Below are 27,982 nucleotides of genomic sequence, written 5' to 3' on the forward strand. Positions count from 1 at the left end.
TCAGTTTAACGATATAATAACCATCAAAATCGATAAAAAATTTGTAAAAATTTGTAAAAAAAATCACAAGAAAATAAACAAACAAAAAAGATTATTCAAAATTAAAAATTTGGGGTGTCTATTTTAAATATTATTGCTTGGTATTCCCTGTTTAAGGAAGTATGTGTAGTGTTACCCCCCCCCCTCCCCCTCCTTCCTAACTAATGAGTGATCCCCCCTCAAAGAATTCTGTTTAAAGGGAAGTCTTAAAGTGGGGTTTTTAATCTTCGAGTGGGGTCATGATGATGCCACCGGGAATGTTTAGATTTTCTTTAATATGACAATTGAATTGTACAGGGATATATTTATCATTATTCAAAGGGATTTTTTAAACGTACATTTATTGCTTCTAGATATAAATACATAATGAATATCGAGTGTATTAAAGGAAAGGAAGATGAGTAGGTCTTCTCTCTGGTTCCAGAATCCGACGCTTCCGATTTGAGGATTTTAAAATCCCCTTTCGGAGATTTCATTCTCTACACTGAAGACTCTATTTCTCTTTCATGTATAGCATGTCCGATTTACAGAGATACCAATAGAATCTTTGTCTGGTTGTGGGGTTTCTAATTTTGTAGAAGTGATTTGTGGTTTTCTTTTGAGAAAAATGGAGAAATTGTGAGAATTAAACACTTTTTATGCTTTAAAAACGACGATATCTTCCTTATCAGTGATCAGAGAAAGTTCCTTCAAGGAATTAATAGTTTAACACAGAATTTTTTATATTAAAGTACATTTTGTAAAATAGATTTTTAAAGTGAGGGAAAATTAGACACCGTATCGTATGTCATTAAGGACAAAAAATAGTTTTAATCTTTGTGACAGAAACAATCTCAAGAACTGACGAGGGTCAACTCAGACGGAAATTTTTTTCTATAAATGTGGAACTAACATCTAGGTTTGGTCCATCACCATCACCGAATTTTAAATTAGTTTTAATTGAGGTATATAGGACAATTGTGAATGTATAGTGTAAACATAACTACATTTGGAGTTTTGTAAAATTGAGACTTCTCCCCAGGTTTTATCCCTACCCTGTATTTATGATCATTGAATATATTTGAGAATTATCTGTGGTATTGACAGAAGGCGTTTAAATAATAGGTTTACTATGAAATATTTACATAATCATAAATTTCATCATTGCTAAATTGTCTCACTGGAAAAAGAGTTGCCTCGGATAATAATGATAATGATTCATCGGCTCAACACTCCCAGGTTTAGGAGAGGGTCCTTAAACAGTCTTTTAAAGGGTTTACTAGCTTCATCATCTGTCAGAGCTGATGTTTTTTTTAATGTACATAAAGGGTTATTCACTGAGAGTAAGACTTCAGAGACGACTGTGCAGAATTCGTTTAATACCCTTGTTCCATTCATTGATTTGTTAACTTGTTTCTTTCTTTGGTGTCAAATAATTTAGTTTACCATCGATTTTTTTTTTGATTTTTCAGAGATATTCTTTCCTATACTCACTCCTATACCTAGTATTTTAGAACTAATGGAGGACAATAATGGTAGGCCATTCAAAACTCATATAATTCATACAGTAACAACCAGAAAACTCTGTAATAGAAAGACGACTTTTTTACTCAAGTTATGAATTTTAATAGTCCGATGAACATGAGACACATTAATTGTGCAGTGTACCAAGGCTAATTTTCATTAATGTGATTTAATAAGTTAAATAAGTAAAATATTGCTTTGTATCAACATCAAGTTCACTTTAGTATTTTTTTATTGTCGTCTTCATATTCTACAGTTTTCTGGTTCTTACTGTTTAATAATCAATAATCGATGGTTGATGGTTCGATACGATCGATTTTTGGAAAGTTGATAGTTGATAAATGATGATGGTGAAAGGTTGATTTCTAATAGTTTATAGTCGATGATTGGTAGTTTAAATATCGCTGATATTTGAAAGTTAAGGGTTAATGGTTGATAGTTGATTGAAAATTTTAGTTGATGTCTGATAGTTTACAGTTTATATGGATGATATTGGATGGTTTATAGTAAATGCTGATTGGTTTAAAGTTAATGTTAATTGTTAGGTAATGGTTGATAATTGATAATTGGTAGTTTATAATCGATAGCCTATGGTTGATATTTGACAATCAAGGGTTAATGGTAGATAGCTGATGATTGAGGGCTTGTTAAAGATCATTGATTGATGATTAGTAGTTGACAAGTTGACAACGGTTGACAAATTATTGATTAAGATGAATAAAGGTTAAAAGTTTTCCTATTCTTCTAAAATACTAAAGGGTGAATGCATAGAAAGTATTTTATTGACTCAAAGCAACAATTAGTACGCAGTACGCAGTACGCACCTTTAAAATGTTAATTCATTGAAAACCCTAAAATTCCCTAATTCAATCTGAAGAGTGAGACACGGAGATGCATTATGCAATTCTTACCCCAGGTGTCCAAAGTGCATACTCCAAACTGCACTTACTAATGCATCTGCAATGTCGGAACAGGATGCATTTAGATAAATCTGGAAAATTTGCCACAACAGGGTTGTTCCCAGAAACAGACACCAATTTTTATGATACATACAAAATTGTTGTCTTAACTTAAATTCTTTGGATGAAACCTGTTGGTTATGTAACGTGGAGAGTTGTTAAATAATTCAATTTTGAAAAAGAAGATAATTAAACGTGAAAAAATGTGTTTTTAAAGAATCCTCAATCTAGCTGCAAATCCAGGAAAGGAAAAAATTGTTTTTTTTCTCATTCATGAGTTAACTGAGCCGGGAATGGGAATAATTGTAACTGTCTTAAAAGTTTGTTGAGAGAGAAAAAATGAATTATAATTTCAACTTATATTTAAAAATATCAGATATAAAGGTGTAGCTTAAAGAGACCGTGGACTTAATTTCACATGATCTCAATTGTAAGTGCTTTTTTAAAGGGCGGGGGGATTTCTACTTGACAGAATTTACAAAACTAAACATTTTATAATCTATAAAACCGATGGGATGCAGGTATAAAAGGTATATTTCTGAATCGGGAAAATTGTTTCTCAGATAATATAAACCCTGTACTGTTCTAAACCATTGTTTCTCAGATAATGTAAACCCTGTACTGTTCTAACCCATTGTATCTCAGATAATTTAAACCCTGTACTGTTCTAAACCATTGTTTCTCAGATAATGTAAACCCTGTACTGTTCTTAACCATTGTTTCTCAGACAATGTTAACCCTGTACTGTTCTAAACCATTGTTTCTCAGATAATGTAAACCCTGTACTGTTCTAAACCATTGTTTCTCAGATAATGTAAACCCTGTACTGTTCTCACCCATTGTTTCTCAGATGATGTAAACCCTGTACTGTTCTAAACCATTGTTTCTTAGATAATGTAAACCCTGTACTGTTCTAAACCATTATTTCTCAGATACTGTACACCCATGTACTGTTCTAAACCATTGTTTCTCAGATAATGTAAACCCTGTACTGTTTTAAACCATTGTTTCTCAGATAATGTAAACCCATGTACTGTTCTAAACCATTGTTCTCAGATAATGTAAACCCTGTACTGTTCTAAACCATTGTTTCTCAGATAATGTAAACCTTGTACTGTTTTAAACCATTGTTTCTCAGATAATGTAAACCCTGTACTGTTTTAAACCATTGTTTCTCATATAATGTATCCCTGTACTGTCCTAAACGATTGTTTCTCATATAATGTAAACCCTGTACTGTTCTAAACCATTGTTTCTCATATAATGTAAACCCTGTACTGTTCTAAACCATTTTTTCTCATATAATGTAAACCCTGTACTGCTCTAAAACATTGTTTCTCAGATAATGTAAACCCTGTACTGTTCTAAACCATTGTTTCTCAGATAATGTAAACCCATGTACTGTTCTAAACCATTGTTTCTCAGATAATGTAAACCCTGCACTGTTCTAAACCATTGTTTCTAAGATAATGTAAACCCTGTACTGTTCTAAAACATTAATGGGACTTTTCAATCGATAATTACAATAGAATTGCAATCCCATTTTGCACTCATATCTAACGAATTAGAAAAGAAATTTTAAATACGACGGACAGAACCACATGTCTATACTAGAATAGAAATATATTCTCTGGTTTTAAAATAATTTCTCTTGTTAGGAGACAAAACATTCTTGAATAAATTTCACATTAGTTTGAATAGGTTTAGCAATTAAAAAATCTAGACACTCCTTTTCTAAAATATTTTTCAAAAAGATAAACGTAAAATAAGGTTTAGTTGATTAAAGATGATGGGATAGGAAAGGTAGATCACAAAGCTTATACAAAATCTTGTAATAATTCAAGGGACTGTTGTGTAAATTTCAAATGAATCTCCATTTAAAATTGGGCATGCACGATTAACAATTTGGTAGCCTTTTAAACTTCTTTCTGAGATATTGGCGTTTCTGTAAGATTGAAATGTTTTTAATTCTCTCAATATCCTCCTTTTTTAAAAAAAATCTCAATTGAAGATAATCAATTTTAAAAAAGATATAAAAGAATATCTCACTTATACGTGTTCAGACAAAGCTTTTTAAAGGCAACGTTGTAAATTGAAAATGCCATTCTTAAATTAAATGGGAGTAAATCCCCTGTATCTCCCCTCCCCTTGGTCAAATTGGTTACGCCTGTGATCCGACCCGAACGAACCCCGTCTTGGCGCAAACCACAACAGATATGACTCATCTATCCATCTATCTAACCATTTAAATTCAACTTATTCAATTCGAAATCATCAGAAATTTTTTACTTCTGAAATAAAGTTGTTTTTGTAGTTTTTTTAGCAATGTCAAAAAGCGTATATTTGGTGATTAATTTGTATCTTTGCCGCGTATGATGTATGTATGGCATCAGTGTGTACTCAGGTATAATCAGTTGTAAGTTGGTAGTGCCGGTGTTAACATTCCACAAAGTGCTCTGTGCGTTCTACGCAAAATATCTGTGCGTTCTGCACTGTATAGTGTATACGCATATTTTTCAACATGGCGAGATCTAAAAATATTGTTTTTAGTGAAGAAACTAATCCGGAAGCGATTAAGATTGGTAAATATAGAAGATTGTGTTTATTTTTATTTTGATAGATATTCACATTTTTATTTGTTTTTAAAGATTTTGTGGTTTAAGCAACATTATTAACGGTAAAACCAATAATATTTAAGCTGTTTATCTTTGCAAGTTGGCTTGCCAGACTGCTTGCCTTGTGGAGATTCTTGCTTGTAATTGTAAATGAAAGGGACTGTAAACGTAATTTTATGTGACCTTCATGCAAGAATGGCAATGCCCGATTCACAACGGTACCCTTGAAACCTTTTTCTGGTCATTAATGGGAAAATGTCGTCGTTTTTCTAGATTTAAAGGTCTTTATTTTCTGATAATTCCTGTATTTTTATAAAATTATAAACATAGATATCTTATTCATATCTACCTGATCAGACAAAGTATTTAAGGGTAACGCGCGTTGTGAATCTGGTATTGCCAACTTTGAATTGAGGGTCCCTTAACATTACGCTTACGGTCCCTTTAAGTAAAAACAGTTTAAAGTTTACATATTTAAAATGAATTGAAAAATACTAAATATTAGATAATATTTTATAATTACTGGTTTAAATTGAGTGGGTGGTCACCTTTCTGTTAGATGCACTTTAATAAAAAAGTCTTTAATGCACTTTGTTAATACCATTGACAAAGCATTTACAGTTCAAATGAATTAAAATTATCGTTTTATTTAAATCTTACATTTTTTCAATCATAACTCTTCTTATTAAAGAGCTATTGAGAAATATTTAAAATTTCTAGTATGCGACCAAATTGTGCTTCTTTTATCTGTGTGCGTAGTGCGTGTTAGATCACAAACCCGTACCAGTAATTTCGCATACATTTGTGCAGTTTCTCCTTCTGTCTTGTGGAATGTGATTTGCTCAGATTTATTAAAGACAACTTAAACTTGTATAATTATGAAATATTACCACACATGCGGTTTTTTAGGTCTTCTGAAAATTATTTTGTCTTCCTTTTTGCAATTTCTGTCATATCCTACTTGACTAATTTTAAACTTTAAAAAGAGGCAAAATGAGCAATCTCCTGTTGGAAAAGAAAAAACCCCTTAATCAAATATTAGAAATCTCCTGACTAAGTTTTTTTGAGAAAAATAAATTAAATTTTGAGGCCAATTCGTTTCATGCTAATACATCATGATACATTGTGCATAATTTTACATCTTTAAGTTGGGTTGGGCGAAACAAGAAAAATACTTTCTTTTTGTGGTTTTGCTTTGGTATTCTCAAGCACATAGAAACATAAGAGATTAAAGGTCAAGCATGCACTGAGCTTGGTTTAAATTTTAAACAACTTTTTATGAATTGATTTTTTAAATTAATATTTTTAGAATTGTACCCTGACACCAATGAAGATGAAGAAGTTGAATTAAAAAATAAACTTCAGGTATAATGAAATCAAGAATTTAATAATATTGAAATTGTGTCATTAGAAAACGTACGATGCCTGGCTAAAGCTTTAAAACCTGAAACCACCATGATCACTGCAAGTTTTTATTTTTACTTAAACTCTTTTCTTAATGAGTCATCCTCCCAGCAATATATCTCAAAGAAAATTAGGAAGATTATACAATTACACGCCTACGCCGAAAAGTATTTATGGCGTACAAAAGCAATAATCGTAACTTGCCTCAGGGTTATTGTGAACGAAAAACCCCTAAATCTTGAAAAGACGACATCTAGTGTTCTATCTGTTTTTGTTATTAATCTATGCGCTAAGCTATATGCTTTTTAGCGATGTAAAATGTCTGAAATCAGAGTAAACTCCTGCATATTGCAACATTTTATGAAATGGTTTTTGTGTTTTGGTCACGTGATCACGAAATATTTTTTGTCCAATCTTTTAAGTACTCGCATATCTTTCTATCATTAGTTTATCTTTAGTTAAACATCCTTTCGCAGAGAGCTTAACCTAATCAAAGATAGAATTTAATGAATTTGAACCATGTCGCTGAAATACTTTCTACATATGTGATCTGTGGTGATGATGTGGAGTTTACATCTGTAGAACATGGTTAAATCCTGAATCACCTAGTTCAAATTCATTAAATCCAGTTCCTGTAAGAAAGAATATTTTACGTTACATACAGGGTGTCCCACAATATATGAAAGTTGATAAAATCTTTGAAAATGATTTGTTTTAAAACTTTCAGTTATTGGTAAGTTTTATAATGTTGTGTACCTTTAACACTTTTGCCGATAAACCTTTTTTTATTCACACTTTTTTATTAGAAAGCTATCAAAGACGATCAAAAATTAATTTAGGTTCCAGCAGTTCGACACCTCAGTTGGAGAGAATCCTTAACAGTCCCTTTAGATGTCCTTCTACCTAGCCCTACCAGTCCTACTGGTCCTTCAGGCCCTTTAGACGAGGAGATACGGACATCTTGGAACAGACAGGGTACATCTGTTTATACGGCTTGTATACAGTGTCCTTGTACATCCAGGTATAGTGCACTACAATGTTTCCAGATGGAGGGGGGGGGGGGTAATGTTTATTATTTAGAAGAACTTCTATAGACGAAACTTTTAACCAGATAAATTTGCTTTTCTCATACTTCCACATAAAATCAAAACTAAAGGAGCTACGAGGTCACAAAGTCATATTACTAATGTCGCACAAATTTTACATTCTGTATAAAGTTACAGTGTAATGTAAAATATCGCATTATCTCCATTATCTTCATCTCATGACCATAAAATGCTTCGATGCTTTTGAGTTTAAATCGACTTAAACTTAAAGGCTATTTATTATCAAGTATAGTTTTTAAAAAATGTTGTTTTTATAAAAATACATTAATTATTTTTCCTACAGCATTAATATTTAGGTTTTAGATATTTTCAGACAAGCTTATATAAATATCTGGTTCGGAAAATAACTGCATATCAAAAATTTTTGTAAAATGTGTCATTTTCTTAAAAAGATAATTTTCTAGACCCTCGAACAATAGCAAGAGAAGACGAAGAAATATGTCCGAAGATTCTCAAAATTCCAACAAATCTCTGAGAGTCCAGTTTGATACAAATTCTGAGGAACGTAGAGAAGACAGAAGAAATGAGAGAAGAGGAGCAGATGAAGTGGACGGGCAGGGAAGAAGCTCTGACAGACAGAAAAGAAGCTCGGAAGGATTTGACCGGGAAGCGAGAATATCCGAGAGATATGACCGGAAGGTTGGAGAAAGTGACAGAAGAATAATTCAACAGGACTACAGAGAGCTTCAGGTAAAATTAGTGTTGTCTTTTCTTGTTATAAAACGGTCAAACAAAACCGAAGCATTGTAAATCAAGGAATTTAATCGCTGTCTAAAAATGTTTTTTTTCTGGTAAGATTTAAAAATTTTATTGTGTTTACTATCATATAGGTGGCAGAGCTAAGCGAAAAGATGGATAAAGGGTCTGAAACCTGGTGCTTTTCTTGTAAAAAGGTAGGCATTACTTTTCCTCCATCTTATATTTATAATTGCTCCTCCAACTTGTGTTTAAAATTGATTTTCATCTTGTATTTATAATTCATCCTTCATATTGTATTTATAATTGATCCTCAATCTTGTATTTATAATTGATCCTCAAACTTGTAATTACAATTGATTTTCATCTTGTATTTATGATTGATCCTCCATCTTGTATTTATAATTGATCCTCCATCTTGTATTTATAATTGATCCTCAAACTTGTAATTACAATTGATTTTCATCTTGTATTTATGATTAATCCTCCATCTTGTATTTACAATTGATTCTCATCTTGTATTTATAATTGATCCTCCATCTAGTATTTATAATTGATCCTCCATCTTGTATTTATAACGAATCCTCCATCTTGTATTTAAAATTGTTCCTCAAACTTGTAATTACAATTGATTTTCATCTTGTATTTATAATTGATCCTACATCTTGTATTTACAATTGATTTTCATCTTGTATTATAATTGATATTCCATCTTGTATTTATAATTGATCCTCCATCTTGTATTTATTATTGATCCTCCATTTTGTTTTGTACAGGCTGTACACGATGAACCTGATGGAATTATGTCAAAGAGCAAATCTTCCAACTTAGAACTAACACAGGACAAACTACTAAGAAGAGAAGGACTGCAAGTAGAGGAAAGAAGTGGGAAAAGGGGGAATTCGCGTAAATCTAGCTTCACGGCCCCGATTATAGATGCATTTATCAGGCTCATATTTCTAAAGGTAAACTATTGGCTATCAATTTAAAATGATGATGACCCTAGGTTTATTGAGTTTTTAAAATTCTTTACTCATTTTAGGGCCGCCCATACTTTTCCAATTATCCTTTCAACCCAGTTCAGTGAACGTTAAAAAGTGTAACCAATTGAATCTTCTGCAGGCCTTATATCACCTTTGCGGTTTAATTTTATCATCACGGCAATCTAATCAATTTTATACCCCACCCCCTCCCCCCTCCGGCACATCTTATTCTTTGTTGCATTTCTGGTTCGTACGTAGGCGTATTTCATATTAGGGCGTGTCTATTTTTTGCTAATCTTCCCAAAACTAGGTCAAGATTAGGGTTTTTTTTTTAATTACAAAATTCCTACCATTTTTGAATAAATTCTCTACAAAATAACAAATCCAGTTTTGGAACCTCACTAGTACAGGAGACATTAGACTAATTCAGCTGGCCCATTTCTAACACTGAGTGTGAGAAATGGGCATACATTGAAAGATTGGGTTTTTAAGATCCCGGCCCATCGAGAGTAAAAGTCGTTAATAAAAACATGCATGTTACGTTTTGAATTTTTGAACATATCCTGAATTAGAATCATTGTCGCGTTTTCAAGACAAAACCTGATTTTGCGTTTTTTTAGTGTAATCCACAATTCAAAACAAAACTCATTATGATTATTCACTGAAAACAAAAATTATCTTATGAAGACTAAATAAACTGCTGAATAATTTCTAGAATCTAAGTTTCCACATTTGTAAGAGAAAATAGATGATTTATTTTCCAGCATTCTAAACAAACAATTTCCAGCATTTCTTTCTAATTTGTGACCGGATGTATTTGCCTTCCATATACTTTGTACTTAAGCTGAAAATCAAAACTAAATTATCTGGTTTCGCGTGATTAAATATAAATTGTTGCATAAAAAAAGCTTTTCATAAAGGAATGATTATTTTTCCAGGAAAAGAGAAGAAAATCAATATTTTTGTTTCACCCTTTATTTGAGCATTTTTCCTCTTGATCTATTCATGAACACTAAATTAAATTATTCTTGGTTCAATGAAAAAAACAAAAAGATTAAAAAAACAAAGTTAGAAAAGTTTAGATATTGTTTCTTTGTTCTGACCAATACACAAAGAATGTGCATTTAGCAGCTCTTTCATCCTAATTTTATTGATATCTGTTCATTATAAAATAATTTTTTGTTTTGTTTAAATCGCAGTTATACTTCTAGACACAATTTTTACTCTAACTGAATAGGCATTAGATATGCACATTGCACTCCCAAAATGAGATTAGAACTTCTTGTTATTGAGTTGGAAATATTTAATGAGATATTAGAACGTCTTGTTATTGAGTTTGAAATATTTAATGAGATATTAGAACTTCTTGTTATTGAGTTTGAAATATTTAATGAGATATTAGAACTTCTAGAACTTCTTGTTATTGAGTTTAAAATATTTTGTTGACGTCTAAAGTCAAGATTAAGTTTTATCAAAAGAAATGCAGTTTTAGCACATTTAAATCAGTTATTTAATAACTAAAAAAAAATAATTCTGAAAACGTATCTACCCCCAAAGTAGGAGTTTTGAACTTCGAATTTGCGCTCAAACTCAGGATTTGCAGATCTTTAAAAAATTTAATATGTCTAAAATGAATCCGAAAGAAGTTTGCCACAACACTGCATACTCAGTTCAACTACCTTACATAGCTGGTCACTCCCTTTAAATCTGATTAAGTTGGAAGCACTGACTCAAAAAGACAGTTTTCGGATATTTTGATTACAATTTTTAGTTTTTAAAACGAAAAGCTAAGATAAGAGTGTTAATAAGAATAAGGGTGCCCCACAATCTTCTAAAAAACATTTTATTCGTACATATATATATATATATATATATGAATAACATAAAAAATATATATATATTTTTAAAAAATGTTAAGTTTAAATACTGATATATATATATCAAGGTCTGCCTGTAAGTTAGGCCTGGATTAAAGGTTGATGGTAGATCACATATCTAGGATTCAGTTTATATATTGATAAGGATTGTAACTCTATATATACACATACCTATACACATACATGTGTATGCATATACAACTTTTTATCAAAATATAAAAAATGAAATGTATCATTCACTCTCAGAATATTTGAAAAATCATTGAATCCAGAGAGGGTTTAAATTGACATGACATTCCATTGCGAAGAGATGGTTTTAATTAGGGTTTCCACCGGAATTCCGGGTTACGGTTTACGTACGGAAATGATCCGGAAATTTTTTCCATTTCCATTATGGAAAAGGTTCCGGAAATCCGGAATTCCGGAACGATTTTTTCTCGTAAATTGGAAATTTCCGGAACGTTGTTCCGGAATTACGGAATAGTCCGGAAATCCGGAACTTCCGGAAATTTCCGGAATGTTCCGAAATTTCGTTCCGGAAAGTTTTCGGAAAAATCGTTCCGGAATTTTCCAGAACAAGGTACCAGAATTACATGAAAGCCTATTAAACCTATGTAAAGACAACAGTTTCCAATTGACATGACATTTCTTTGTAAAGAGATGGTTTTAAAGGGACTGTTCATAGTTTTAAGTGAGCACTCCATTTATTAATTGGCATGTCCGACTTACAACGGTATCCTTGAAAGCTTTGTCTGATCAGAACGAAGGACTTATCCATGAACAAATGGGTTATTTTAACAAATGTTTCTTTGTAATAGTAACTTGCAGATTTCACGCTACAGAAAAATTGAAGCTCTGAAAATGACGATTTCTTCCCCAATATTGATCAAATAATGATTTAAAGGGTACCATTGTGAATGGTGCATGTTCCTCTTTAAATGAAGGGTTACTTGAAATACCAACGACAGTTCCTTTAACAAAATTACCTCGAGAACCTGCAAGGTATCTTTCAATAATTTAATTTAATTAATTTATTTAATTAGATTCTATTTGTTGATATTGGTATCAGTCTGGGGGATGTAGTCATGGATTTTATACAAGCTATTAATCTTATCCTAGAGGGACCTAGCTCTGTCAGGTATAGTTTTTTATACAAGCTATTAATCTTATCCTAGAGGGACCTAGCTCTGTCAGGTATAGTTTTTATACAAGCTATTAATCTTATCCTAGAGGGACCTAGCTCTGTCAGGTATAGTTTTTTACAAGCTATTAATCTTATCCTAGAGGGACCTAACTCTGTTAGGTATAGTTTTATACAAGCTATTAATCTTATCCTAGAGGGACCAACTCTGTCAGGTATAGTTTTATACAAGCTATTAATCTTATCCTAGAGGGACCTAACTCTGTCAGGTATAGTTTTACAAGCTATTAATCTTATCCTAGAGGGACCTAACTCTGTCAGGTATAGTTTTATACAAGCTATTAATCTTATCCTAGAGGGACCTAGCTCTGTCAGGTATAGTTTTATACAAGCTATTAATCTTATCCTAGAGGGACCTAACTCTGTCAGGTATAGTTTTATACAAGCTATTAATCTTATCCTAGAGGGACCTAGCTCTGTCAGGTATAGTTTTATACAAGCTATTAATCTTATCCTAGATGGACCTAGCTCTGTCAGGTATAGTTTTTCAGAAACATCTTTGATAAAACTTGAAAAACTCCCCAAGCCAAAAAAATGCATGGCTTTAAGCTTTACGCACTTACTAAATTTTGGGGTTTTAATAATATAACAATAATGTTGACAATTTCAATATTCAGATAAAGTAATTTTCTTTCGACAAATTGTTGAATAGGAACTGCGCCTCATGCCATGATTTTGATAATCCAATATACATGAAACAATTGTTCAGTGTCCACAGACGTATTTCACTCAATAAATTGATTTCCCAGTTACCAGTTAAACTACTGTGTTTTCAACATCATCATATGCACAAAGGATAGGCTTAAACAATGTTACGTAAAAGTAAATTCAACCTAATGCCTGACCGCGTCAACCCTGTTGCACCGGCTAGTCCTATGGAGTGTCTGTTTTATTAACCCAATGTCTGGACCGGATAGGTTGACCCGGCTCGGAAATTCAAATGTACTACGGCTGCCCGTGCGTTGTATTGTATACACTATTTATACAAACATAGAACATTTGTTTTATTATTTGACCTATTTTGTGTTATGAAATAAACGCTATTGAAGGGACTGAAAGTGTAATTTCAAGAGACCATCCAAATGTAAACATGAAAATGCCTGATTCACAGCGATAAGCTTAAAACCTTTATCTGATCAATAATGTTGAATAATATTGTCGTTTTTATAGTTTATAACGTGTTTTAATTTAATAATTTGCATACAGTTAAACCCTAAATGAACCATACATCGAAAGAACTTATCAAATGTCGTCTCGACAATTTTTCAATGGGTTTTATACTATTTTACGTAATCCTCAGTATTTGCGAAAGTAAATAAGTAGCCATGAATATGCAGGAACAGTTTTAAAGAGCTCCATATAATCATTTTATTAAAAAACTAAATATCTGCAATATTCCATTATCAGAAAGTGAAGAATACGACATTTGATAATTTCTTTCGATGTATGGCTTATGTAGGGTTTAACTGTATGCTTTCCTGCAATAGAAATGCGCAAGTCTCTTTTGCAAAGAAACCACAATTAAAAACAATCAGCTTTCTAAATTATAAATGTTGATATCAGACAAAGCTTTTCAGTTTTCCGTTTTGAATCAGCATGGCCATCTTTTATTGGAGGGTCACTTTAAATTACAATTCTAGTCCCTTTGAACATATAATATTATTTCTAGTTTCCCGTATGGAATATGTTTGCTTGTAACCTGCTGGATTCCTAGTATATCTGTTCCATTACACTTAGGCCTAGGCACTTACAAGGATATTTTCAAAACAAGGGGAACCTTTGAAGCTCTGGTATTATTATTATTATTATTATTATTTTATTATTATATTTGTTGTTGTTATTATTATTATTATTATTATTTTTTTTGACTGCAATAATTATTATTATCATTATTATTTTGCAGATATCATTTATCATAATTATTATTAGTTATAAAATTTTTAATTATAACTAGGTTTTGATTCTGTTGTATATCTGTTTGTTCCCCCTTATTCCAACCCTATGCTATATCCTACTACTGATCACTCCAAGGTATTTTTTTTTAGACTAAAGCAAAAAAAAAAATGAAAAAATGTTTTATTCCAATGATTTTTTTCAATTAAGGAGTTCCTGGGAACAGCGGCGACGGTATCGTGAAGTTGAAAGAAAGGCACATGAGATAAAATCCATCACTGCGTCTATTGAGGCGCCATTGCAGCTGATAATTATCCTTTATTTAATGTTACGGGGCATTCTTACACTACCGTGGAACGAGTCCACGTCGTCTTCCTGTATAGAGGATAATCTGGGCAGAGTAGCTTGCCTTCCCTCAATACCAATGCTAGCGATCACATTTTCAATCTTGTCAATTATAAAATCAATGTTTGATCTTAACATTCATCCTCTTCTAGCTAATCAGGTTAATAAAAACACTTTAATTGAAAAGAATTTGATTACTCGCTACAAATTAATTTTCTAATCCCAATATCTTTGAAAACTGATGGTGCAAACCTTTTGTATTTCAAACTATTTGATCGAGCAGAATTTAAATTTTGAAATAAGATTTCAACGATAAAATAACATTTAGGCGAGTAAACATTTGCTTTCTGTTTTTTTTATTTAAGAAAAATGTATTTTTGCTTTTCAAATAAGCGATGAGAATTTTTTTTCAGTCCAAAAAAATGCTAATAATTTGCTTTTAGGAATGTGGTTTAGGTTTCCTAAACTCATCTCTTCAGCTATTTCTGTGTTATCTTCCATTTTCCCTCTCCAACATTATATTTAGAATATTTGCATATTCGTTTATACTAGGTAGGTACAATTATTTTAATAGACACTAGCTCAAGTGCCGGCTTTTACCCGTTAGACAAATTTTCGAATTAATTTTAGCAAAGCATGAGTTTCCACAAACAATTTCCACAAATTTGGTCCAGCCGTTTGGTCAGCTATAGCTAACATAAAAATATAAATATATGAATCAAGAGCTTTATTATACATACAGATTTCTTTAATTTACTATTTTTTTTGCCTCCTTTTAGAGGAAGAGACATGCATGGCTTGTTAACGTAGTTGAAATAAAACTGTACACAGTATTGCAGAGAATATATTATAGTTTTCATTTAATACCGATGAAACGTTTTTTTGCGGTGCATATTTTCTGTGCAAAATGGAAAAATACGATAAAATTCTGAATTTATATTATTCAGTTTACTTGGATTACTGGTCCTGTATACCTTTCACTATCCTACTACTCTGTAACCTTGTAACGTTTGGATTCTCATTTACTAGACTTTACAGGTAAATATTTAAATATTCCTTGATAAAAGGGGAAGGGGGCCCGTCCTTTTAGTCCCTTTTAAGTTTTATGAAACTATTGTGTACCTTATCATTCTTAATCACTTCGTCGTGAAATAAACGTGCTAAAGCTCAGGACAAAATTAAATCCAAAAAGGCTTGAACCTTCTCGATAAAGAGATAATTTCTGTCCAAAGACTGCGAACCAAAATAACAGTGTTATAAATAGTTATTATGAACTACCCCAAACCTAAATTTCATTTTACAAAATTTGATGAATGATGCTGCTAATTGTTGAATTTGGCTCCGATACTCCAACAGTGATGAAGTCTTTGCCTCAAACTCTGAATTTCTAATCCCTATATCTTTTCAAGCAAATAGACCTTAGATATTTCAATTCCGTTGGATCGAATAATCTGAGTTTGAAACATCAAAGGTTTACATCGTCGGATTTAAAAGATAAAGGATTAGAAAAATTGAGCATGTGGCAAAAACTTAATTCCATTTGTTAGATGAAACTTTTACATTCCTTATATAGTGCTGTCATCACATTTTTTTTATAATTCAACAATCTTTAATCTTACCTTATAGTTTTTTTTTAATATATTTTATTAAAAACGAAACAGCCACTACAAAGTAGAATAGAGAAAAAGTCAAATTGTGATCGAAAGTCCTAGTTTTCTGTTAAATCCGAGTGCGTTTAGATCAACTTCTGGCAGTAGACCGTCAGGGACTCCAGAAAGAGAAATTAGGTAAAGTAAAAATTTTAATGCAAAAATAATAATGTCGTTAATATCTAAATCATGGAAGATTGATACAGTGAAACCCTTAATAACGAATACATCGAAAGAATTCATCAAATGTCGTATTCTTCACTTTCTGATAATGGAATGTTGCAGATATTTAGTTTTTTAATTAAATGATTATATGGAACTCTTTAAAACTGTTCTTGCATATTCATGGATATTTATTTATTTTCGCTAATACTAAAATTTACGTAGTATAGTATAATACTCATTGAAAAATTGTCAAGACGACATTTGATAAATTCTTCCGATGTATTCGTTATTAGGGGGTCTCACTGTATAAAGTTTCAGCCTTTAACTATTTTATTAGATTGGCTTATTTTACATCTGGGTTCAACACTGTGGATAATCAGCAACATGAGGAGATAGGTTGGAACCAGACTATACTCAACGCAGTACCTGGAGAAGAAATAGGTTGGGATCGAACCATCCTAGCTCCGCAAAATCTTAAATCTTTCAATACTGCAGATTTGGTCAAGAATTCGGATTCTAGAAAGGATAAAGATGGTAGGTCCGAAATTATATTGTATATCTATAAAATTACTTTAGCATTCAATTCAATGATTTCATTACAAGGTTTTCCAGCAAACTAAGCTGTAAATTTTAAAAGAGGATAACCATATCACATTCATCAAATCCATAATCCAGAACTTAGATTGGTTTATTGTGATTTAAAGGTTGCAATTATTTCATAGCAGACTGAATCTTTGTAAGCTGTGATAAATTTTAAATTCTTTTAACTTTAAGGTTCTCCTTCCCCGAAGTCCTTAAAGATGCAAGGATCAGAGATAAGTAAGAATATATTTGTATTCTCTGAACCCGGCAGTCCATGTATTGAAGGACCGGATGAGAAGGATGGAATCCGTCCTGATGGTCCTCTACAGCTCTTCAATAGATACATCTCTCAGATTAGTTATGCCAGGTGATTATTAAATATTATTTTTGAAAACTATTGTTTTCATTTGAAATTAACAAACTTATTTGTCGACTATTCAGTCTTATAGAAAACCAACAGACAGACTCCACTTGAGATTGTCGCAACGCCTTTCACTTTGGTTTAACTTACTCTTACTTTTTTGTAGCCCTTGACATATTTATTTAAAAAATGCAACGAGTTTGTTTCACTAGAAGTAATTGTCAAAATACTGCTCGATTTTTTAGTGAGAGCGTACACATCTTGGTTTGCAGTGCCCTCTAGCTTTCAGTTTATGTAGTAAACCTAATTTATTAAGTTGCATAATTTAAATAAAAAAACTTAAAATGTTCTCTCCGGAAAAAAATGAGCTCTCATTGAAAACATGTAGAATTTCTATCAGTCAAGTCAGGGATTAAAACTATAAATTTTAACTTGTAAATTGAGGTTTATAATTAACCATACTTTTAAAATTCAGGAGTGAGAATTCGTCCCTCCCTCGCGCGATTAACGAGACAAACACGTCAATATTTTTCAATTCTCTTTCCGGTCTATTCTTCCCATCCTGCCATTCTCATATCAAACCATTCTGCTCAACCCTCCAACCTCTTCCAGCAATAGGTAAACAAGTTTTAAATCTAAATAATTTTGTTCTTCTAAAAAACTTGTATCTAACATCAAAATATATTATTCCAATTTCAAATTTAATCATTCGAAGTGGAAAACAAGTATTTAATTAAATAAAATAAAATAAAATAAAATAAAACAAAATAAAATAAAATGCTATAGAATTAAAAAAGTAAATGAATCTCGAACTTTTAATAAAAGTTTATATAAGTGTAATTTGGACAGGAATTTATGAATTGCGAGAAGTCGTTGAACTACGTACCGCCAGTTCAAATCATGAATCGCCGCTTCACTCTCCATTTAATCGTTAACTTTGAATCGGTGATTTATGGATTTAAAACGTCGGTTGGTAATTCATTAAATTAGGTCTCTGATATTTTTTCTCATTTAGACCCTGAGATAAATATAAAAAGTTTGCTGTCCTGGCAGAATAGAGTTTTAGGACGTCAAGTCCTCCTGTACAACTCCGTCCTACTCCTGGTCCTAGTCCTGGTCTGGATTCTGGTCACATTCACCGAGTTCAACTACAACAGCAATGTGTTGGACCCTTTTTGGTTTTCTATAGTTTTCTCAATACTAGGTGAATATATCTAGCTTTCTGGTTTACTATAGTTTTCTCAATACTAGGTGAATATATCTAGTTTTCTGGTTTTCTATAGTTTCTCAACATTAGGTGAATATATCTAGCTTTCTGTCCGTTATTATTAATTAAAACAGTGCTTTTTTAGGGTTTGCGCATAGAAAAAGAGATAAAACAAAGACGACATTCAAAAGAAAGAAAACACATTCATTCCCCCCACCCCGCAAATTAACAGTTTTGTTCTTAGTTCAGCAAGATGTGACTTTCGATCCCAATTTGACCCATCAAACATAAATTTTCCGCTTTTTGCTGTGTACATTTTTTTACAAATTTAAATAAAAAAATATCAAAAGACAGCTCTGCAAATTTAAAGATTGTTGAATACAAATTAAAGACACCCTTCCTACTTATTCCAACTCCTTGAAAATGAATTTTTTAACTGTCAACTTTGTTGGCTGTATTGTCTACTGTTTAGTATGTATGTGGTTGCTAACTGTTCTTCTATCTTATGAGCTCAAACATCCACTGAAGGTAAAAATATTTAAAAATCTTTTTTAATGTATGAGGCAATGCATTTACCATTTGCCATTATTAACCTTTTTTAAACTGTACTGGGAGGGGGTGTCTCCCACTAACAACAACAACTAGCTTTATAATCCCAATCTCTGAAATTGTTGAATTGTAGAACTACTGTCAAGTGAACAAGACAAGCTACTGTAGAATACTGTATTTCATAGAATATACAATGAGTTCATATAGTAAGGTGGATTGTTCTAGAACCAGGCTGCAGTACACACAGTACTGCAGTATGCAGATCAGGGGCTCCACAGAATATCAATTTAGAATTTTAACAGACAAAATCATAATATAAAATAAAATTCTTCTCCAGGATACGCTTTGGAGCCTGTTCTCTCCTCTCTGCTCGGATTCGGAAGAAAATTCGGAAAAAAATAGGTTTGAAAAAAAAATATAAAAATTATAATTTTAACATAAGAAAATAATGAATATTTGTTGCATTATCGTTAATATTGTCAAATAAAACCAAAAAACTAATCATGAGTTTAATTTTAAATAGTTGAACTTTCTGTTTTAACTTTACTTACTATATACAACTGTGACACGATAGTCGTTTTCATTCTATTTATTATGAAAAGGTTTGTATTGGAATTTGTAAGATGAATGGATAAATTTCTGATAGTTTTCCACGCACGCTTAGAAATAAATCAGTTATAAATTACAATATCCTTTGCAACATAACAAATAACTTGACATACATCTTTTCACAGTTGAATCTTTGCCACAAATTCTGATTTTATAATCTCTATATCATTGAAACCCAATGTTGTAGACCTTAGATATTTCAAACTATAATTTCTGTTAAATCATTTAGCCTATGTTTGAAATATCAAGGGTTTACAGTTACACCATCATGTTGCGAATATACATTTATGGATTAGACGATTTGAGTTCGTGTCAAAGACTTCATCTCTGTTTAGGAATGATGTAGCTGAACGCGCTGGGTTTGGAATAAGTAGTTCACTAACAGGACGGGTTGGAATATTCTTTATCCTCTCCGCACTTCTAGCTCTTCCCCCACTTATAGCTCTTGTAGGTAGGAGTCAATATATTTAGTTTGTATATATGCCTCCTTAATATGTTACTTGGATAGAAACATTTGTTTGCTGGACCTCATGTGACACTAAGGGAGGTCAAAAAACAGAAAATTGTGTGTCACTTTTTATTTAAATTGCTCCCCAGTAATTTACATTATTTAACTGTCAGACAATCTTCTGATTGTTTAAACTCCCCATTTTTTTTTCATCAAATGTTTAAGTAAAGAAATAAGAAAAAATCATAAATTGTTTGGTCAAAAAAACAATTTTTATCATTTAGGTTTCAAGTTAAACAATTCAACGCAGCCGTATATATTCTTATTGCAAGACGACTCAACACAAGTAGATCTAGGAATCCTTGCCGCGTTTCCAGTTCACGATACAGGAAGACGACAATTCATAGGTAATTTATCCGCCATTTTGGGTTTAAACACGTGGTTTTGATTCTGCAATCAAAAGGTTTGAACTTGACGTTAAAAAAGAAGATATTATTTACTATTTACCAATTAAAATTTAAAAAATCGTTTTTAATCATTTAATGATAATTTTAGTGGGACGAGTAGAGACTAGTTGTAGTATAGACGAAAACTCTGATTTCACCGGACGAATTCTAGTTGTAAACTCTAGTAGTCCTCTTTGTAGAATTCTTCTCAGTAGGACACATTTCTATAATATCACTCAGAGGTAAAGTTTTAAAACATTTCTATGTTTCTCAAAAACGTATAAATGGCTTTACTAAATGTTCAACAATTTTGCGCGGAATCATGAAAATGTATTATTGTTTATAGCTAAAAATATATTGAAAACGAAATAAGCAACAAAAATCCATTTTTGTTTTTAAAAAAAAGATTTGAATAAGAAATTCACGTCAAAAAATGGAAACAAAGCTCTCTGAATGTCAAATTATATTTCAGCACTGGATCATCTGGTATTGTGATACTAGACTCAACACCAGTCAATAGATGGAGGGTATCCTCTCCATACAATATCAACTCTTCAAAATATCAACAAACTTGTAAGTTTTTCTCTTAATTCAAGATTATAAACAACTAACGAAGTTCCCGGCGTTGTCCGTGGAATTTTTAAAATTTCGGATTTAGATTTCTATGTCACCCCCGATGACCCTTGAGTTTCCTGAAAAAAATTTCATCCAATTCGGTCCAGCCGTTTGACCAGCCAGAGCTAAAATAAGAAATAAAAAAGATCTTCAATTACTTTACCGTCGAGCATAAAAAAGTAAGATTAGATTTCATTTTATTATTCAGTTCATTATTTCACACAATAAAGTTTGATTTCAAAAAACCAAGAAAAAAAAACAGTGCTATGATTCACACACAACTAAAGTTTTAGTAATTGTGAATTGGTGGTAATAAGTTTAGGTCCACACTGTATGATTAGGTCCACACAGGACAAATTTCTTACTTTTATTTTAAAGTAGGGAGCGGTCACAGTATCTCACTATTTCACTGACCAGAATTTTCTAGTTTTACGAAACACTAAACAGAATGGAATAGTTTATCTCTGACGTAATCTCCACATTCTTCGTGGATTTTTTTTTTCAATTTCTTGGCGGCGTACGTCTTAAAGGGACTGTAGGCGTGATTTCAATATATTTAAATTAGCAATGTTACCCTTAAACCCTTCGTATTATCTAGAATATAGAGATGTCCAGATTTCTAATGTATTCTTTATAAAAGGGATTTGAGAATATTTTCTAAAGCAATAAAGAAAGAAATTAAACACTTTTCTAGCTGTAAAACTTCCACTTATTTTAACAGATAAAGGTTTAAAGGGTACAGCTGTGAATTAGACATGCCCGTGTTTAAATGAAGGGTGACCTAAAATATCTACGTCAGTCTCTTCATTTAATGATATTGTACTTACTTAATAGGAACTTGATTTTTTTTTTTGGGGATAATAATATTCACAATTGATCTTGAATATTTTGAAAATTTATAGGATTTGAAATGTCATTTTATAAAAATATTTTTTTAAATTTTAAAGTCTCCTCTCAGTGATCAGGTTTTGTTTCTTCTTCTGAGTCTTCTTTATGAACTTAACTGATCTAAAGTACTCTTGGGCGCACCTTCAAGTCTAGTTTGTAAATCACAGTGTACCACACTGTTTTGTCTTGTAAACCTAGTTGGCAGATAAATACAATAATTACATCAAATACAGGGACTCTCCCTTACACAGTTTTAATCAACTCTTTTGCATTTTTTTGTTGCAAAATTGTATTTTTCATTTTCTACTTTTAATTATTATCTGTATAGATGGAGTAGAAAATATCCCTGTTTTAATGGTCCGGGAACCTGATTGGAGAAAATATGATGCTTTTCTACAAAATAAGAACAACAAGGGAGGCATTTTATTTAAAAGAAACTATAAACAAATTGAGCCGAAAAAAAAAATTTTTGTGGCGTACTTCACTTAGATTAACTTGATATGTTTCAGGCAAGAACTCAGTTCCTAGCTTTACGTATGAAAAAAAACAATGATTTTATCTATATATACTTTTTTATTTTATCAATATTATATTCAACTTTATTTTATTTTTAGATTGAAGTCCAAATTTTTTATGTTGAGAGAATTTCCAAAACCATTCGCGCTCGAGAGCTTATTCTAAAAATTGGGTTTCTCAACAACCATATATTGCTTAAAGAAGGTTTTACCCAATCTTTATTTTTACCCTTTTTTCAGAGAATACCATTCCAATTAAAATCTTGGTCTTTATATGTCAATCTCAATAAAGAGATTCATTTTTAAAAGTTAAATGTTTCTATTCCTGGCAGATATCAATAGTGTACGAGGAATCAGTTCCAGACTTTAAGAAATTATTTTCCTGTAGCAGGAGAAAGGATTTGAACCTAGGAGGTCAAAAATATTAAAAATTTATATATTTTTAAATGTCGGGCATTGCTATTTTTTGCCTAAAAAGAACATAAATCACTCTGTACTTATTGTTTAGTGTTCACAGAAATTATTTTGGCAAACTTTATCTGTTTTTGGAATTCTTCATTATTCAATTTTGTTATGTCATTGAAACCATTTGAACAAATGTACAGTGTCCACTGTTTAGTAAAAAAGTCAAAAACTAATGTTTTAGTAAAAAGCTTTTGCAAAATAGTCAAAAAAAAAACTGCGCATGGTATAGCGTTATGTTAAAATTCGTTTGAAGGTTTAACATTTTTTTCTCTCGATACTTACATAGTTGCATGCAGATTTTTTAGACTTGCTTGCAGAATAATTGCAATACTGCAAATTACAATTACATTGATGGTATACCTTCTAAAACATCTAACCAAGAGAATCACAATTTTTATCCTGCTTGCCACTGCCAAGCCTTATCAAAGGAATTTATGATTCAGCTAAAACCATTTTCTACGCACAAAACGTGAAATTATATTTTGAAAAAAAGGATCGTCAATGGTTTGTTCTCATGAGCAGTAGCTGAATACACATTCTTCAGATTCCTCAACTTTATTAGATTTTATTATTTATTACGTAAATTAGTGATGTAATTAACGAGGCATGAGTAATGAGTTCATATTTAAAGTGACTGTAGACATAATTTAAAGTGCCCCTATACTTAATCTAATGAGTTGCATTTCCCATCACAATGATACACTTAAATTAAACCTTTTTTTGTGAATTGTACTTCTTATGTTATATCCTTAAAACCTATAATTATTGTTGTGTGCATTCTGAATTTAAATTGAAAAAACATTTTGAATATTTTTCTTTTTATTGTTTAGGTGAATACAGTTTTGGTGTAGAGGGACCCTGTTCTGGTGGAAAATATTTATCTAACAACGGATCCATTCTTGAGAATATTTGTGTAAAGGTAAGTAAAGAAAATTTTCTTGAAATTGATTTTTTCGTTTAATTTAACTCTAAAAGAAGTAAAATCTAAAGAATAAGGACAAAGCGGTTACGTCTACGTTCAATATACTGACTTTTGAAAAATAAAAATAAAATAAGAATTAATTTCTGTTTGTTTGTCTGTTTGCATGTCCGATTATTATACCTACTTATGAACCCAGAGACCAATTTTGACTGGGGAAATTGGGATAACCACGGGAATGTTCTTAGCTTGGTTTAAAGATTCTAAGCTGAGGTGCATTTTTCAGGGAAAACTCAGGCAAAGCTGGGTTCCCAAGTCAGTTTATAGAATAGAATTTGAGTAACGAAAATGAAATGAAAATTTATTTTATTTTAGGGAGAATGTACACAGTATGGTCGACGATGTATTTCTTCATTTTTCTCAAAGTAAGAAACCTCATTTACAAGATAAAATATCTTGGAAAGAAATTGAGTCTTTGCCACAAACTATGATTTCATAAACCCTTTATCTTTGCAACACAATGTGTTTGTTTTTAACTTTGTGACAGAAAAAATCTCAAGAACTGACGAGGGTCAACCCAGACCGAAATATATTTTCAATAAATGTGGAACTAACATCTACTTTTTTCACTCTACAGAGGTTTGGTCCATCACCATCACCGAATTTTAAATAATTTCTTATTATGAATTTAATTATATCAAATAAATATCAAAAGTTTCACAATCAGGTTGTAAAGATTTAGGGATAAGAAAATTTGAGTCTGTTAGCAAAGACTCAATTCCTTTCAATGCTATTTTTAACTAATATTTAACATAAGAGTAATATTAACGTGCTCAATTGCATCGGGGCCTTTTTTATCTTGGTATATATTTTTATAGTTTATTTTCCGTTTATCCTTTTAAAATTCATCAGTAATTTTAGAAAATCCTCCAAAATATATCCAATATTTATGTTTAAATAAAATATAGATCTCTGTAAAGAATCGTTGGGACACTTTTAAATTGTCGACTTACTCAATAATACAGAACACAGAGGAACTCAACTCATGGTCAGAAATAAAAACATTATTTATTTAGGTTTGAAGATTTGACCCTGACCTTAGAATGTCGCGCTGAAGATATGAGAGGTTTAGATCTGTTGTTCAAACTCCAGGGTCAAACCATAGATACTACATCTATACTTACCCTAACTAAACCACAAGGTAAACTTCAGGGTCAAACCATAGATACTACAGCTGTACTTACCCTAACTAAACCGCAAGGTAAACTTCAGGGTCAAACCATAGATACTACATCTGTACTTACCCTAACTAAACCACAAGGTAAACTTCAGGGTCAAACCATAGATACAACATCTGTACTTACCCTAACTAAACCACAAGGTAAACTTCAGGGTCAAACCATAGATACTACAACTATACTTACCCTAACTAAACCACAAGGTAAACTCCAGGGTCAAACCATAGATACTACATCTTACCCTAACTAAACCACAAGGTAAACTCCTGTGTAAACCATAGATACAACCTATACTTACCCTAACTAAACCACAAGGTAAACTCCAGGGTCAAACCATAGATACTACATCTGTACTTACCCTAACTAAACCACAAGGTAGACTCCAGGGTCAAACCATAGATACTACATCTGTACTTACCCTAACTAAACCACAAGGTAAACTCCAGGGTCAAACCATTGATACTACATCTATACTTACCCTAGCTAAACCAAAAGGTAAACTCCAGGGTCAAACCATAAATACTACAACTATACTTACCCTAACTAAACCACAAGGTAAACTCCAGGGTCAAACCATAGATACTACATCTATACTTACCCTAACTAAACCACAAGGTAAACTTCAGGGTCAAACCATAGATACTACATTTGTACTTACGCTAACTAAACCACAAGGTAAACTTCAGGGTAAACCATTGATACAACATTTATACTTACCCTAACTAAACCACAAGGTAAACTCCTGTGTAAACCAGAGATACAAACATCTGTACTTACACTAACTAAACCACAAGGTAAACTCTAGGGTAAACCAGAGATACAAAATCTGTACTTACCCTAACTAAACCACAAGGTAAACTCCTGTGTAAACCATAGATACAACATATGTACTTACCATAACTAAACCACAAGGTAAACTCCAGGGTAAACCATTGATACAACATCAACTGCACTTGCCCTGACTAAACCTTGTCGAATATTTTAAAATACCTCTAAACCGGTATTTATATATTTTCAAAAAATCCACATTTAATTTTTTTTTCAATTTAAGGATTGGATGAGAACTATTGTTGTAGAAGTAGTGAGTATAACAGCACATTCCTTCAAGTATACCAGGAACAAAGCTGTTTTACCAGGTTAATAATAATTTTTTATCTCCACTTTACAGGGAAGTCATTTTTTTAGTTTTCTAAACTATTCAGAGCTGGGAACTCTTCCATTGTGGGTATCGAGATCAATGCTTGATTTTGATCTTTTATATTCAGAATAATTTAATATTACTCGATATCCTACATGGTAATTTTACCTAGTCAGGGATTGAAGAGAGGAGGAGGAATAACTAAAATGAAGATATTTTGAAAAGATCGTAGTTTTTATAAATCCTCAAATCAAAAGTGCCCAAATGGATATCGAAATCAAGCAATCAAAATTATAATATCCGACATAAAAGTTCCCAGCTCCGTTCAATATGTGACTCTCAATTATTCTAAATTTGTTTAGCTGGCGTGAAGTTGACCTTCGTGCTGTACAGGGTTGCCAGTGGACGGATTGGATGAAAACTAAGTGTACTGCAGCTGGTGTAAATGTAAGATTTTATTAATACAATGAAAACGACTTTTCTATTTGATTTTTGAATTCTAGGAAGCTTTTTTTAAATTGCAAGCTTGCAAAAAAAGAGAAGCTGTTAATTGACAACTTCTTTTTGTTCCACGACGTGAATCCATAATGTTGAGAGATTGGTAAAAATCAAAATTGAAATCGAATTTCGTCGTTGTATTGATATATACGACGATGAATCGACTAAAAATATGACAGATTTTGATAAAAAAAATAGTTATTTTATATTTTTGTTAAACTTTTTGAAACATACCAGGAATTGTTTTAAGGTTGTACGGTACTGTCTTGTTGAGTACAGTTGTGTGATAAAAGAGTACTACAGTACACGAGGTTGTACAAGCGATGAACAAATTCAGCATTGTCAAACTAATCAAAACAAATGCTAACATATAATTATTTTTTTCTTTCAAAAATCAAAATTTTTTTGATTTTTATATAGTAAACAAGATAATTTTTAAGAAATATTATGAGATGCCATTTACCCATTGTCAGAATATCTATCAAGTATATAATGTTCTTTATTCATTACTTTCATATAATTGTTAACATGTAGTAAATTTATGTAAACAATTGCTTAATATCAGACAACATTTTGAAATGTTACTTATTTTTTACATGCAAGTAATATTTCTTTTGATTTTTACAGTTTTGATTTTAAACCAAACATTAATTAACAATCCAAAAACGTAAATGTAGAGTACAAAATAACAAATTTTGCTTATAGTTGAAAAATTTCACGGAAAGAGTGTTTTGAAGAGAGTCCTTTAAAAAAGTCATAATTTTTATAATAATGTTTTTGCATAGAAGGTTTTTGCTGAAGTCAAAGACGTGAAAAATGGAATGAAATCAAAAATAGTTACGATCCCCCCCCCCCAAAAAAAAAAACATATTTACATAATCTATTTCAAAAATATTCCTTACTGCACGTCGTTGGTTTTAAAATTCAGTATATGTGATCTCAACCAAACCTGTGATATTTAAACCTGTTTTTTGCATAACATAAATTTAGTAGAATATTTATCTTCTGGTGATAACATAAATAAACATATTTTTTTCTGCAGTAAACTTGATTTCCTCTCACCAAAAAA

General features: G+C 31.5%; 1 protein-coding gene across 3 annotated transcripts; it reads left to right on the forward strand.

Moving 5' to 3' along the window:
• Window positions 1-1,285: 1,285 nt before the first annotated feature.
• LOC111700146 (uncharacterized) lies at window positions 1,286-27,954 on the forward strand. 3 transcript variants are annotated; one of them, XM_023470967.1, is made up of 31 exons: window positions 1,286-1,553; window positions 6,426-6,481; window positions 7,360-7,541; window positions 8,031-8,316; window positions 8,457-8,519; window positions 9,099-9,287; window positions 12,226-12,320; window positions 14,053-14,173; window positions 14,338-14,414; window positions 14,487-14,781; window positions 15,065-15,173; window positions 15,569-15,659; window positions 16,361-16,408; window positions 16,773-16,969; window positions 17,210-17,384; window positions 17,854-17,996; window positions 18,394-18,582; window positions 19,058-19,113; window positions 19,472-19,536; window positions 20,079-20,194; window positions 20,476-20,598; window positions 20,747-20,879; window positions 21,110-21,210; window positions 22,469-22,554; window positions 22,988-23,069; window positions 23,951-24,039; window positions 24,415-24,464; window positions 25,116-25,240; window positions 26,329-26,413; window positions 26,778-26,862; window positions 27,164-27,954. In XM_023470967.1, the coding sequence occupies exons 1-31, from the start codon at window positions 1,538-1,540 to the stop codon at window positions 27,278-27,280; spliced, it is 3,645 nt and encodes a 1,214-aa protein (XP_023326735.1). In that variant the 5' UTR covers window positions 1,286-1,537; the 3' UTR covers window positions 27,281-27,954. The 3 variants fall into 3 exon arrangements, 2 of the variants coding, with proteins under 2 accessions (XP_023326735.1, XP_023326734.1); XM_023470966.1 differs by lacking the exon at window positions 1,286-1,553 and adding an exon at window positions 3,059-5,083; XR_002764924.1 differs by lacking the exons at window positions 1,286-1,553; window positions 22,988-23,069; window positions 25,116-25,240; ... (1 more) ...; window positions 26,778-26,862; window positions 27,164-27,954 and adding an exon at window positions 3,059-5,083.
• The last annotated feature ends 28 nt before the right edge of the window (window positions 27,955-27,982 follow it).

Source organism: Eurytemora carolleeae, unplaced genomic scaffold, assembly GCF_000591075.1.
Source record: "Eurytemora carolleeae unplaced genomic scaffold, Eaff_2.0 scaffold342, whole genome shotgun sequence".
Lineage (NCBI taxonomy): Eukaryota > Metazoa > Arthropoda > Copepoda > Calanoida > Temoridae > Eurytemora > Eurytemora carolleeae.

What these genes read in the sequence shown, in the direction of transcription:
- LOC111700146 (XM_023470966.1), top strand. Translation starts at nt 5,023, where the DNA reads ATGGCGAGATCTAAAAATATTGTTTTTAGTGAAGAAACTAATCCGGAA. An exon ending in TCCGGAAGCGATTAAGATTG is followed by an intron (nt 5,084 to 6,425) that starts GTAAATATAGAA and finishes TAATATTTTTAG; the next exon opens with AATTGTACCCTGACACCAAT. An exon ending in TTGAGAATATTTGTGTAAAG is followed by an intron (nt 24,040 to 24,414) that starts GTAAGTAAAGAA and finishes ATTTTATTTTAG; the next exon opens with GGAGAATGTACACAGTATGG.